This window comes from Pseudophryne corroboree, chromosome 12 (assembly GCF_028390025.1).
Source record: "Pseudophryne corroboree isolate aPseCor3 chromosome 12, aPseCor3.hap2, whole genome shotgun sequence".
NCBI lineage: Eukaryota > Metazoa > Chordata > Amphibia > Anura > Myobatrachidae > Pseudophryne > Pseudophryne corroboree.
The window spans coordinates 60,923,564-60,937,620 of record NC_086455.1 but is presented as its reverse complement, the minus strand read 5'-3'; the positions used below and the strand labels follow the sequence as shown (position 1 = coordinate 60,937,620).

Here is a 14,057-nt window from a genome sequence, read left to right as displayed (position 1 = left end):
GATAGTAAACCTGACCCAGCGAGAAATTTTCTACTTAGAAGCAGGACACCCAACCTTGTTGGGATCATAAAGGACAAACAGAGCGTCCGACTTCCTGTGACGAGAAGTTCTCTTCACATATATTTTCAAAGCCCTCACAACATCCAAGGACTTTGAGGTAATTAAGAAGTCAGTAGCCACTGGCACCACAATAGGTTGGTTGATTTGAAAAGCCGACACAACCTTTGGAAGAAATTGCCGATACGTGCGGAACTCTGCTCTATCCTCATGGAAAATCAAATGGGGGCTCTTGCATGACAGTGACCCCAGTTCAGATAGACGTCTAGCAGATGCCAATGCCAACAGTGTGACCGCCTTCCAAGTAAGAAACTTGACATCCACCTCCTGTAAAGGCTCGAACCAATCCGATTGCAGGAACTGCAGCACCACATTAAGATCCCAAGGTGCCGTAGGAGACACAAAGGGTGGTTGGATGTGCAGAACCCCTTTCAAGAAAGTCTGAACCTCAGGGAGAGCAGCCAATTGCTTCTGGAAGAAAATGGACAAGGCAGAAATCTGGACCTTAATGGAGCCCAAGCATAGGCCCACACCCACACCTGCTTGCAGAAAGAGGAAAAACAGTCCCAGTTGAAACTCCACCATAGGAAACCTCTTGGATTCACACCAAGACACAAACTTTTTCCAATTCCGATGGTAATGTTTAGACATTATTCCCTTCCTAGCTTGTATCAGTGTAGGAATGACCTTTGTCGGAATACCCTTCAGAGCTAAGATCTGGCGTTCAACCTCCATGCAGTCAAATGTAGCCGCAGTAAGTCTTGATAGGCGAACAGCCCCTATTGAAGAAGGTCCTTGTGAAGAGGAAGAGGCCTCGGATCTTCCAGCAGTAATTCCAGAAGATCCACATACCAAGCCCTTCGTGGCCAGTCCAGAGCAATGAGGATCGCCTGAACTATTGTTCTTTTTATTAGCTTGAGAATCCTTGGGATGAGTGGAAGTGGAGGGAACACATACATCAACTGGAAAACCCATGGAGTTACCAGGGCGTCCACTGTCCCTGCTTGTGGGTCTCGTGACCTGGAACAGTACCTCTATAGCTTCCGTTGAGGCGAGAGGCCATCATGTCTATCTGAGGGACACAGGGCCGTCTTAACAGCAGTGTAGGCCCCTGGGCACAGCAATGCACTGGACCCCCTACCGATCTTCCAGTGGTAGGTGTGGGGGTTCTATCAGTGGCAGCTTTGATGTCCCGTGGGTGGTAGGGGGTGTTCTATCTTCCGCTCAGCATGTAGGACCTGGAGCAGTAATTTCTGCTAATTACTCCTTTACTGCACAGATGGGGCTAAACTGTAGAAGGGGGCAATGGACTGAATGAAGGGACCTCGGTACATGACTTGCAGGGTGGTAGGGGGTGTTTAATATGTAGGGGACGGTGGATAGTGGAGTGGGCTTAATATTTATCATTTTCCGATGGGAGGGCAGCTTGCTTGACTGCAGATATCTCAAGTTCCTCAAAATATATTTCTTAGCTTTGAATGGGATAAAAACTAGAGAGTCCCATCTTTCAGAAGGTTCTGAGGACTTGGGGATCAGAGTTCAGGAGCCAGAGCAATTCACCAACGAAAATCTAAAACTGCATATTAGGTGTGTGGAGCTGGAGCAGGGACCAGCTGCTGGAAGGCTGATATCTCTGGTTCTTACCATAGTAGAGACAAGCTGCCAAAATCCACCAAAAGGGGAGAGTCTCAGCTTTTGGATTATACCCTCAGACAAACTCTAAGTCAGACAGAACCCGAGATATCTGTCTGGGAAGAGCAATTAACAGGCTTGGATGGGGACCACTGCTTTCAAGTCGCATATCTCCGGTTCCCCTGGGCCGATTTTCAAAATTCTGGTACCCCTGGAAAGAGGGGACCCTCAGCTATCAGCCTAGGGCCCTTGTACTCCTGGGGCCCTTGGGCAAGAGCCCATACGAAAAGATGGCCCTGGAGGGACACCCCATCGGCTTGTCACTTCTGCGAACACCTCCGGGTAGAGGCCCCATTCTCCCTGATGGAGATAGTTTCTGCTGAGGAAGTCCGCTTCCCAGTTGTCCACTCCCGGAATGAAGATCGCTGACAACGCCTCTGCGTGCTTTTCTGTCCAGAGGAGGAATCTTGTTACATCTGACATTGCCGCTCTGCTCTTCGTTCCACTGCCGTTACATTGTCAGACTGAACCTGAAAGGACTGATCTTGAAGAAGATGTGCTGCTTGTAGAAGGCCGTTGCATATGGCCCTTAGCTCCAGAATGTTTATCGGAAGGGTGGATTCCAGACTTGACCACTTTCCTTGGAAATTTTCCCGTTGGGTGACTGCTCCCCAACCTCAGACTTGCATCCGTGGTTAGAAGGATCCAATTCTGAATCCCAAACCTGCAGCCCCCGAGTAGGTGAGAAGTTTGCAGCCACCAGAAGAATTAAATTCTGGTTTTCGGCGATAGGAGTATCCGCTGGTGCATGTAAAGATGAGAACCCGACCATTTGTCTAGGAGATCCAGTTGGAAGGACCTCGGATGGAATCTTCCATACTGTAGAGCCTTGTAGGAGGCTACCATCTTCCCCAGAAGGCGAATGCACTGATGAACAAATACCTGGGCTGGCTTCAGGATGTCCTGTACCATCGATTGGATCACCAACGCTTTCTCCACCAGTAGACACACCCTCTGCACCTCTGTGTCGAGTATCATCCCCAGGAAGGGCAGTCTCCTTGTTGGCTGCAAATGCGACTTTGGAAGGCTGAGGATCCACCCATGATCCTGGACTAATCGAGTTGAGAGAGCAATACTCTGCAACAACCTCTCCCTGGAAGATGCTTTTATCAGCAGATCGTCCAGATATGGGATTATGTTCACTCCCTGCCTGCAGAGGAGCAGCAGCATCTCTGCCATGACCTTGGTGAACACCCTCGGTGCCGTGGAGAGGCCAAATGGCAGTGCCTGGAACTGATAGTGACAGTCCAGCAACGCAAATCTGAGGTAAGCCTTGTGAGGCGGCCTGATCGGAATGCGAAGGTATGCATCTTTGATATCCAGGGATACCAGGAATTCCCCCTCTTCCAGACCTGAGGTCACCGCTCTCAGACACTCCATCTTGAATTTCCTCAAGTAGGGGTTCAATGACTTAAGGTTTAATATTGGCCTTACCGAACCGTCGGTTTCGGTACCACAAACAGGTTTGAGTAATAACCCTTGTGTTGTAGGTGAGGTGGAACTGGAACAATGACATTTGTTTGAACCAATTTTTGAATGGCATACTGTAGGATAGCACTTTCTGTCAGTGAAGCTGGTAAGCCTGATTTGAAGAATCTGTGAGGTGAGAGTTCTTGAAACTCCTGTCTATACCCCTGGACAATATCTGTTACCGAGGGGTCTAGGCATGATGACGCCCAGATGTGATTGAAATCTTTTCGTTTCGCTCCCACCTGCCTGATCTCCAGGCTGGGAGGTCCACCGTCCTGCAGAAGATTTTGAGGAAGCAGAACTTGGATTCTATTCCTGAGATCCTGTTGGTGCAGGTTTTCTGGATTTTCCCCGACCTCCCCTAAAGAAGGTGGAGAGGTTTGGGATTTTTTAAATTTTGCGGTCCGAAAGGACTGCAGTGTAGACGTAAAATAAGATTTACAAGCCGGTGGTGCTGCGGAGGGAAGAAAGGTTGAGTTACCCGCAGTTGCTGCAGAAATCCACGCATCCAATGCGTCCCCAAACAGAGCCTGACCTGTGAAGGGTAGGTTCACCACACTTTTATTGGATTCTGCGTCCGCAGTTCATTGGCGTAGCCAGAGTCCTCTGCGTGCCGAGACCGCCATGGACGTAGCCCTCGCATCCAGCATGCTAATGTCCTTCATGGCCTCCACCATGAAACCTGCAGAATCCTGTATGTGAAGCAAAAACATTTCAATGTCACACCTTATCCATAGTATCTAAGTCCTCAAGTAATGTGCCTGACCACTTTACTATGGCCCTCATTCCGAGTTGTTCGCTCGCTAGCTGCTTTTAGCAGCATTGCACACGCTAAGCCGCCGCCCTCTGGGAGTGTATCTTAGCATAGCAGAATTGCGAACGAAAGATTAGCAGAATTGCGAATAGAAATTTCTTAGCAGTTTGAGTAGCTGGAGACTTACTCCTACACTGCGATCAGTTCAGTCAGTTTCGTTCCTGGTTTGACGTCACAAATACACCCAGTGTTCGCCCAGACACTCCTCCGTTTCTCCAGCCACTCCCGCGTTTTTCCCAGAAACGTCAGCGTTTTTCCACACTCCCATAAAACGGCCAGTTTCCGCCCAGAAACACCCACTTCCTGTCAATCACACTCCGATCACCAGAATGATGAAAAATCCTCGTTATGCCGTGAGTAAAATACCTAACTTTTGTGTTAAATAACTAAGCGCATGCGCTCTGCGAACCTTGCGCATGCGCAGTAAGCGACTAATCGCAATATAGCGAAAAATAAGAATTTACTTACCGATAATTCTATTTCTCGGAGTCCGTAGTGGATGCTGGGGTTCCTGAAAGGACCATGGGGAATAGCGGCTCCGCAGGAGACAGGGCACAAAAGTAAAGCTTTTACAGGTCAGGTGGTGTGTACTGGCTCCTCCCCCTATGACCCTCCTCCAGACTCCAGTTAGGTACTGTGCCCGGACGAGCGTACACAATAAGGGAGGATTTTGAATCCCGGGTAAGACTCATACCAGCCACACCAATCACACCGTACAACTTGTGATCTAAACCCAGTTAACAGTATGATAACAGAGGAGCCTCTGAAAGATGGCTTCCTAAACAATAACCCGAATTAGTTAACAATAACTATGTACAAGTATTGCAGATAATCCGCACTTGGGATGGGCGCCCAGCATCCACTACGGACTCCGAGAAATAGAATTATCGGTAAGTAAATTCTTATTTTCTCTATCGTCCTAAGTGGATGCTGGGGTTCCTGAAAGGACCATGGGGATTATACCAAAGCTCCCAAACGGGCGGGAGAGTGCGGATGACTCTGCAGCACCGAATGAGAGAACTCCAGGTCCTCCTTTGCCAGGGTATCAAATTTGTAAAAATTTACAAACGTGTTCTCCCCTGACCACGTAGCTGCTCGGCAGAGTTGTAATGCCGAGACCCCTCGGGCAGCCGCCCAAGATGAGCCCACCTTCCTTGCGGAATGGGCCTTAACAGATTTAGGCTGTGGCAGGCCTGCCACAGAATGTACAAGTTGAATTTTGTTACAAATCCAACGAGCAATCGACTGCTTAGAAGCAGGTGCACCCAACTTGTTGGGTGCATACAGTATAAACAGCGAGTCAGATTTTCTGACTCCAGCCGTCCTTTAAATGTATATTTTTAAGGCTCTGACAACGTCCAACAACTTGGAGTCCTTCAAGTCGTCTGTAGCCGCAGGCACTACAATAGGCTGGTTCAGGTGAAACGCTGATACCACCTTAGGGAGAAAATGCGGACGCGTCCGCAGCTCTGCCCTATGTCGAATGGAAAATTAAATAAGGGCTTTTATAAAACAAAGCCGCCAGTTCAGATACTCTCCCGGCCGAAGCCAGGGCCAGTAACATAGTCACTTTCCATGTGAGATATTTCAAATCCACATTCTTTAGTGGTTCAAACCAATTGGATTTGAGGAAATCTAAAACTACATTTAGATCCCACGGTGCCACCTTAGGCACCACAGGAGGCTGTATATGCAGTACTCCTTTGATAAAAATCTGGACCTCAGGGACTGAGGCCAATTCTTTTTGGAAGAATATTGATAGGGCCGAAATTTGAACCTTAATAGATCCCAATTTGAGACCCATAGACAATCCTGATTGCAGGAAATGTAGGAAAACGACCCAGTTGAAATTCCTCCATCGGAGCACTCCGCTGCTCGCACCACGCAACATATTTTCGCCAAATACGGCGATAATGCTTCGCGGTGACTTCCTTCCTTGCCTTTATCAAGGTAGGAATGACTTCTTCTGGAATGCCTTTTCCTTTTAGGATCTGGCATTCAAACGCCATGCCGTCAAACGCAGCCGCGGTAAGTCTTGAAAAAGACAAAGGACCCTGCTGAAGCAGGTCCCTTCTCAGAAGTAGAGGCCACGGATCGTCCGTGACCATCTCTTGAAGTTCCGGGTACCAAGTCCTTCTTGGCCAATCCGGAGCCACTAGTCTTACTCCTCTTTGCCGTATAATCCTCAATACCTTTGGTATGAGAGGCAGAGGAGGAAACACATATACCGACTGGTACACCCAAGGTGTTACCAGCGCGTCCACAGCTATTGCCTGCGGATCTCTTGACCTGGCGCAATACCTGTCCAGTGTTTTGTTGAGGCGAGACGCCATCATGTCCACCATTGGTTTTACCCAACGGTTTAATAGCATGTGGAAAACTTCTGGATGAAGTCCCCACTCTCCCGGGTGAAGGTCGTGTCTGCTGAGGAAGTCTGCTTCCCAGTTGTCCACGCCCGGGATGAATACTGCTGACAGTGCTATCACGTGATTCTCCGCCCAGCGAAGGATCCTGGCAGCTTCTGCCATTGCCCTCCTGCTTCTTGTGCCGCCCTGTCTGTTTACATGGGCGACTGCCGAGATGTTGTCCGACTGGATCAACACCGGTCTTCCTTGAAGCAGAGGTTCCGCCTGGCTTAGAGCATTGTAGATTGCTCTTAGTTCCAGAATGCTTATGTGAAGAGACTTTTTCAGGCTCGACCACACTCCCTGGAAATTTCTTCCCTGTGTGACTGCTCCCCAGCCTCTCAGGCTGGCATCCGTGGTCACCAGGATCCAATCCTGCATGCCGAATCTGCGGCCCTCCAATAGATGAGCCTCCTGCAACCACCACAGAAGGGATACCCTTGTCCTCGGCGACAGGGTTATCCGCAGGTGCATCTGAAGATGCGACCCTGACCATTTGTCCAACAGATCCCTTTGCATGGAATCTGCCGAAAGGGATTGCTTCATAAGAAGCTACCATTTTTTCCCAGGACTCTTGTGCATTGATGTACAGACACCTTTCCTGGTTTTAGGAGGTTCCTGACCAGGTCAGATAACTCCTTGGCTTTTTCTTCGGGAAGAAAAACCTTTTTCTGAACTGTGTCCAGAATCATCCCCAGGAACAGCAGACGAGTTGTCGGCATTAATTGGGATTTTGGAATATTCAGAATCCATCCGTGCTGCTTTAGCACCTCTTGAGATAGTGCTAAACCCATCTCTAGCTGTTCTCTGGACCTTGCCCTTATTAGGAGATCGTCCAAGTATGGGATAATTAATACGCCTTTTCTTCAAAGAAGAAATATTATCTCGGCCATTACCTTTGTAAAGACCCGAGGTGCCGTGGACAAACCAAACGGCAGCGTCTGAAACTGATAGTGACAGTTTTGTACAACGAACCTGAGGTACCCCTGGTGTGAGGGGTAATTGGAACGTGGAGATACGCATCCTTGATGTCCAAGGATACCATAAAGTCCCCTTCTTCCAGGTTCGCTATCACTGCTCTGAGTGACTCCATCTTGAACTTGAACTTCTTTATGTACAGGTTCAAGGACTTCAGATTTAGAATAGGCCTTACCGAGCCATCCGGCTTCGGTACCACAAAAAGAGTGGAATAATACCCCTTCCCTTGTTGTAGAAGAGGTACCTTGACTATCACCTGCTGAGAATACAGCTTGTGAATGGCTTCCAAAACCGTCTCCCTTTCTGAGGGGGACGTTGGTAAAGCAGACTTCAGGAAACGGCGAGGTGGCTCTGTCTCTAATTTCAACCTGTACCCCTGAGATATTATCCGCAGGATCCAGGGATTTACCTGCGAGTGAGCCCACTGCGTGCTGTAATTCTTGAGACGACCGCCTACCGCCCCCGAGTCCGCTTGCGAAGCCCCAGCGTCATGCTGAGGCTTTTGTAGAAGCCGGGGAGGGCTTCTGTTCCTGGGAAGGAGCTGCCTGTTGCTGTCTCTTCCCTCGTCCTCTGCCTCGTGGCAGATATGAATAGCCCTTTGCTCTCTTATTTTTAAAGGAACGAAAGGGCTGCGGTTGAAAGGTCGGTGCCTTTTTCTGTTGGAGAGTGACTTGAGGTAGAAAGGTGGATTTCCCGGCCGTAGCCGTGGCCACCAAATCCGATAGACCGACCCCAAATAACTCCTCTACGCATCGCCTGTCCACTGTCGTGTCCATAAAGCTCTTCTGGCCGAAATGGACATAGCACTTACCCGTGATGCCAGTGTGCAGATATCTCTCTGTGCATCACGCATATAAAGAAATGCATCCTTTATTTGTTCTAACGACAGTAAAATATTGTCCCTGTCCAGGGTATCAATATTTTCGATCAGGGACTCTGACCAAACTACCCCAGCACTGCACATCCAGGCAGTCGCAATAGCTGGTCGTAGTATAACACCTGCATGTGTGTATATACCTTTTTGGATATTTTCCATCCTCCTATCTGATGGATCTTTAAGTGCGGCCGTCTCAGGAGAGGGTAACGCCACTTGTTTTGATAAGCGTGTTAGCGCTTTGTCCACCCTAGGAGGTGTTTCCCAGCGCTCCCTAACCTCTGGCGGGAAAGGGTATAAAGCCAATAACTTCTTTGAAATTAGCAGTTTTTTATCGGGGTACCCCACGCTTCATCACACACGTCATTTAATTCTTCTGATTCGGTAAAAACTACTGGTAGTTTTTTCACACCCCACATAATACCCTGTTTAGTGGTACCTGTAGTATCAGCTAAATGTAACATCTCCTTTATTGCCAAAATCATATAACGTGTGGCCCTACTGGAAAATACGGTTGATTCGTCACCTTCACCACCGGAATCAGTGCCTGTGTCTGGGTCTGTGTCGACCGACTGAGGCAAGGGGCGTTTTACAGCCCCTGACGGTGTTTGAGGCGCCTGGACAGGCACTAATTGAGTGTCCGGCCGCCTCATGTCGGCAAACGACTGCTTAAGCGAGTTGACGCTATCCCGTAATTCCACAAATAAAGGCATCCATTCTGGTGTCGACCCCCTAGGAGGTGACATCCTCATATTTGGCAATTGCTCCGCCTCCACACCAATAACGTCCTCATACATGTCGACACACACGTACCGACACACAGCAGACACACAGGGAATGCTCTATACGAAGACAGGACCCACTAGCCCTTTGGGGAGACAGAGGGAGAGTCTGCCAGCACACACCAAAAAGCGCTATATATGACAGGGATAGCCTTATGATTAAGTGCTCCCTTATAGCTGCTTTCATATTAATATATTGCCATTTATTTTGCCCCCCCTCTCTGTTATACCCTGTTTCTGTAGTGCAGTGCAGGGGAGAGACCTGGGAGCCTTCCTGACCAGCGGAGCTGTGACAGAAAATGGCGCCGTGTGCTGAGGAGATAGGCCCCGCCCCTTTTTCGGCGGGCTCGTCTCCCGCTATTTAGTACATTTAGGCAGGGGTAAATATCTCCATATAGCCTCTGGGGCTATATGTGAGGTATTTTTAGCCTTTTTAAAGGTTTTCATTTGCCTCCCAGGGCGCCCCCCCCCAGCGCCCTGCACCCTCAGCGACTGCCGTGTGAAGTGTGCTGAGAGGAAAATGGCGCACAGCTGCAGTGCTGTGCGCTACCTTAAGAAGACTGCAGGAGTCTTCAGCCGCCGATTCTGGACCTCTTCTTGCTTCAGCATCTGTGAGGGGGCCGGCGGCGTGGCTCCGGTGACCATCCAGGCTGTACCTGTGATCGTCCCTCTGGAGCTTCATGTCCAGTAGCCAAGAAGCCAATCCATCCTGCACGCAGGTGAGTTCACTTCTTCTCCCCTCTGTCCCTCGTTGCAGTGATCCTGTTGCCAGCAGGAATCACTGTAAAATAAAAAACCTAAGCTAAACTCTCTAAGCAGCTCTTTATGAGAGCCACCTAGAATTGCACCCTTCTCGGCCGGGCACAAAAATCTAACTGGAGTCTGGAGGAGGGTCATAGGGGGAGGAGCCAGTACACACCACCTGACCTGTAAAAGCTTTACTTTTGTGCCCTGTCTCCTGCGGAGCCGCTATTCCCCATGGTCCTTTCAGGAACCCCAGCATCCACTTAGGACGATAGAGAAATCGGCAACGAGCGAACAACTCTGAATGACCCCCTATGGGTTTAGAAATCCACGTACAAGCAATGGTGGGCCTTAAAGCTATGCCAGTAGCTGTGTATAGTGATTTGAGCGTAATCTCAATCTTGCGGTCAGCCGGCTCTTTTAAAGTGGTTGAACCAGGGACAGGTAAAACCACCTTTTTTGACAACCTAGATACAGAAGCATCTACGATAGGGGGGTTTTCACACTTTTTTTTTTCTATCCTTCAGGGAAAGGGAACGCAATAAGAACCCTTTTTGGGATCTGGAATTTTTTTCTCTGGGCTTTCCCAGGATTTTCAAACAAAGAGTTTAACGCCTTAGAAGCCAGGAAGGTAAGCAAGGATTTCTTACTTTCAGTAAAATAAGATTCCTCTACCTGCTCAGGTACCTTCTCAGTAATATGTAAAATGTCTCTTAATGGCTTCAATCATTAGTTGCACCACCTTAGCAAGTGATGCATCCCCCCCCCTGCATATCCCCATCACCGTCGGTATCCGTGTCAACTTGCATTATCTGGGCAAGTGTACGTTTTTCTGGATATGTAGGGGAGGGGGGGTCTTAGACAAAGCAGTGGTGACGGAGTATGTCAAACCTTCCACAGATTTTCTCAAAACCTGCGTCTTTTTCATTATGTGACATCCTAGTTGAAATCTGGAATATCATTCCCCTTAAAGAATCCACCCACGGGGGTTCGGATTCGGAAGGCTGAGAAAGCATACTGCAGTCCTGAGTACATGGAAGAGACTCTTCAGGAGAAGATAACTGCAGCACAGGACACAGAGTCCTTAGACATGTTAATGTGAGATACACACCGGAAAATGTCAGACAGTTTCCCTCAGAGTACCTTCAGAGAGTCACAGAGTACAAGGAGCCGGCCACACAGCGCCCCTGTGGGCAGTTATTATGATAAAAGCCCAGCGCTGACTAACCAACCTTAATAGATCAATTAGCACTACCAACATACTCCCACTCCCGCCCCCCGGTCTATAACACCCTGGTACTGCAGAGGATAGTTTGAGTTATGTGGAGGGCAGCGCTTCCTGTCAGCGTTCTGTTCATCAGATCTGCAGGGAGAAAATGGCACTGGATCTGCTCTGAGAAGCCCCGCCCCCTGTAATGGCGCGCGGCTTCCCGCACAAATTGTATTATACTGGCCTGACTAACAGCTGGATTAGCCCGTTAGCTGACAGACCAGTGTAGGGTATCCGCGCTGGCTCAGGACGCCCCTCGAGCGCTCGCACCATGTGTTGCTGAGCCTGCATTGGAGCGCAGCCGGTCAGAGCTGCGCTCCCACCCTTGTGCCGCCATTCCCGCCGGCGGCCCGGGTCGCCGGCGCTGTACTCACCACTCTTCTTTCTTCTGGCTCTGTGGCGGCTGTGCTGCGGTTGCCTCGTGGGCTTGCAATCAGCACCCCCTTTAGGAGCTCAGTGTCCTGTCAGCGGAGATAGAAAACCATTAACTTCAAGAGTTGGTTCCTACTCCCACCCCTATACCGAGTCTGGTAGGAGGGGCATAGAGGAAGGAGCCAGCCCACACTATTAAACTCTTAACGTGCCCATGGCTCCTAGTGGACCAGTCTATACCCCATGGTACTAAATTGCACCCCAGCATCCTCTAGGACGTAAGAGAAATAACGTTTGAATCCTACAGTTAAAGCTCCTGAACTAAGAGCACGGTGTAAGCCACCCCAACAGAGACCAGAGACACAAATATGTTATCTGTAGTGGTTCTTCCATGGTACAATGAGAGGTCCAACTGAAGGAACGCTGAATGGTCACTCACTACTTCAGGTGTTTAATGGCCAAGTCAAAGCGTCATTTTGTGTGAAATTCCCTTTATAGAGAATATCTAGGGTTTATTATAGAACAGCTGTTGCCTGCATTAGCAGTTAAGGCACTGAGAGGGGTATCTTCCAGTCCTGAGGAAAGGATTGTTCAGAAGTTCTTGTTATGCTGGGCATACCACTGCTGTCTCTGTTTGCGCATCTCCACCTCAGTGATAAGTGCCTGCCTGTAGGCTTCATACAGTTTTACTATCCTCTCCAGTTCTTTCATAAAAAGTAGCTTAAGCATGCCCTGGTACGTGTCCAAATCAGCCAGCTGGAAGAGCTCCCACTTCAAGATGTGGTCATATCTGTAAGCAGGAAGAAAACAGTGTTCAGAGGCATTGCATTGTGTATGGAGAGCACACAGAACGGCAACAAACATAAAACAAGTTGCACACAGATCTGTCATTAAGACATCACAAGCATTATGAATGAAATATACTGGTGACAAGCAGGTCCTTTCTCGTAACCCTGGTGACCTGCAATCGTGATCACGGTGCCCGTGTTCTGGTTGATAACTAGAATACAAGTATCTGACAGGGATATCCACTGCACGGTGTGAGGCTGTCAGCTGTGGTAACCTGTAGAAACACATTATACAGTTTTGGCTCGGAAAACACTTCAAGGTTCCTCCATCAAAGGTTTAAACTGAAGTAATGCCTGTGGGCAGCTATACAACACCCCTATCTTGTGTTAGCACTGCCTTCACTTGCTCCCACTGACGTGGGACTAGCAATAAGCAAATTGCTGGCTACGACTAACAGAATAGTCCAAACCACGTACACAGAGAATAGAATAACAATCTGTGGCACTTAGTAGCCCTCGCTGAGCTAGCAGGACATCCATGTGGCTTACAAAAGAAGAAATGTGAAAATAAACAGAACACACCAAAACAATTTGTATACAAATCAAGCTAGAAACAGATACTGCAAATAATGGTTTTGCCTCAGAATGACTCAGAAATAAAGTGCGTTTATGCCAATAAGTGTTATCCTGCACCGCTGAAGATAGGAACCAAGCTGCACCAACCAAATGATGCCATCTGCAGCTGTAGACAAGTGTCCACTCCCCCTAGCATTACCTCCTGGGAAGGCGGCTGTGGACTTCGCTTAGTTACTGCTGTACACTAGTAAATATTCTACACTATAAAGCACTCCCCCTTCCCTCTCTTCCTGCACACATACACTGTATACAGTCACACAGTTTGTTCCACCGAGCTAAGGTGGTCAATGCGCACACACACACTGGAAGACAGTCACAACGATTAGTCGCAGAGTTAAATTCGCTCTCTCGACAACCCATGTGCACATCTAGACCACACCTAACGTGCACCAACATATGTTCTTCAGCGCGTGTTCTAGCCATGTCAGCTAACTCATGAATACTGCTTAATACTAACAATTAATTCTCAATCTACAACAGCAGCTACACCAATGTGGGGAAATGCAAACCAGACTGACTGCATAAACAAATGCAAAAAATACATACATAAATAAAAAGCACAAATCTAAATATACCAGCATAAAACTAAGTGTAGCTTGAAATACAGATACTATATAACACAACACAAATTATGTAGCGTTTTCTTTTACTGCCTACATCTGATACACCATGGAACCGTCACAGATTATAGTGCGCGATAACTACGACCACGCAAAATCGTCCCTTCAAAATGCTTGTAAGCATAGGGGAACAGGATAACTGCACCCCTCTAACGGCAATAGGTGTATAGAAGCAGGAAGGAGCCAACAGCAAGATGGGGCACGGCACAGCTGGCGTCTTCTTTGGGATCCGGTCTGAAGATCGACAGTGTCTAGGTCGACAATGTTTAGGTCGACCACTATAGGTCGACAGTCACTAGGTCGACATGGATGGAAGGTCGACAGGGTTTCTAGGTCGACATGTGCTAGGTCGACAGGTCTAAAGGTCGACATGAGTTTTTCACATTTTTTTTCTTTTTTTGAATTTTTTCATACTTAACGATCCACGTGGACTACGATTGGAACGGTAAAGTGTGCCGAGCGAAGCGGTAGCGGAGCGAAGGCACCATGCCCGAAGCATGGCAAGCGAAGCGACACAAAAATAAAATTAAAAAAATCCTCATGTCGACCTTTAGA

At 48.5% G+C, this 14,057-nt stretch overlaps 1 protein-coding gene across 4 annotated transcripts in view; it reads right to left on the bottom strand.

The window, feature by feature from the left end:
* Positions 1-10,966: 10,966 nt before the first annotated feature.
* Positions 10,967-14,057, bottom strand: part of SAV1 (salvador family WW domain containing protein 1) — a 38,927-nt gene continuing 35,836 nt past the window's right edge. For all 4 annotated transcript variants that reach the window (XM_063947551.1, XM_063947552.1, XM_063947554.1 and 1 more), the window contains one exon: positions 10,967-12,248. In XM_063947551.1, the coding sequence (XP_063803621.1) occupies positions 12,050-12,248 (199 nt within the window). In that variant the 3' untranslated portion in view covers positions 10,967-12,049. The remainder of the gene's footprint in view (positions 12,249-14,057) is intronic.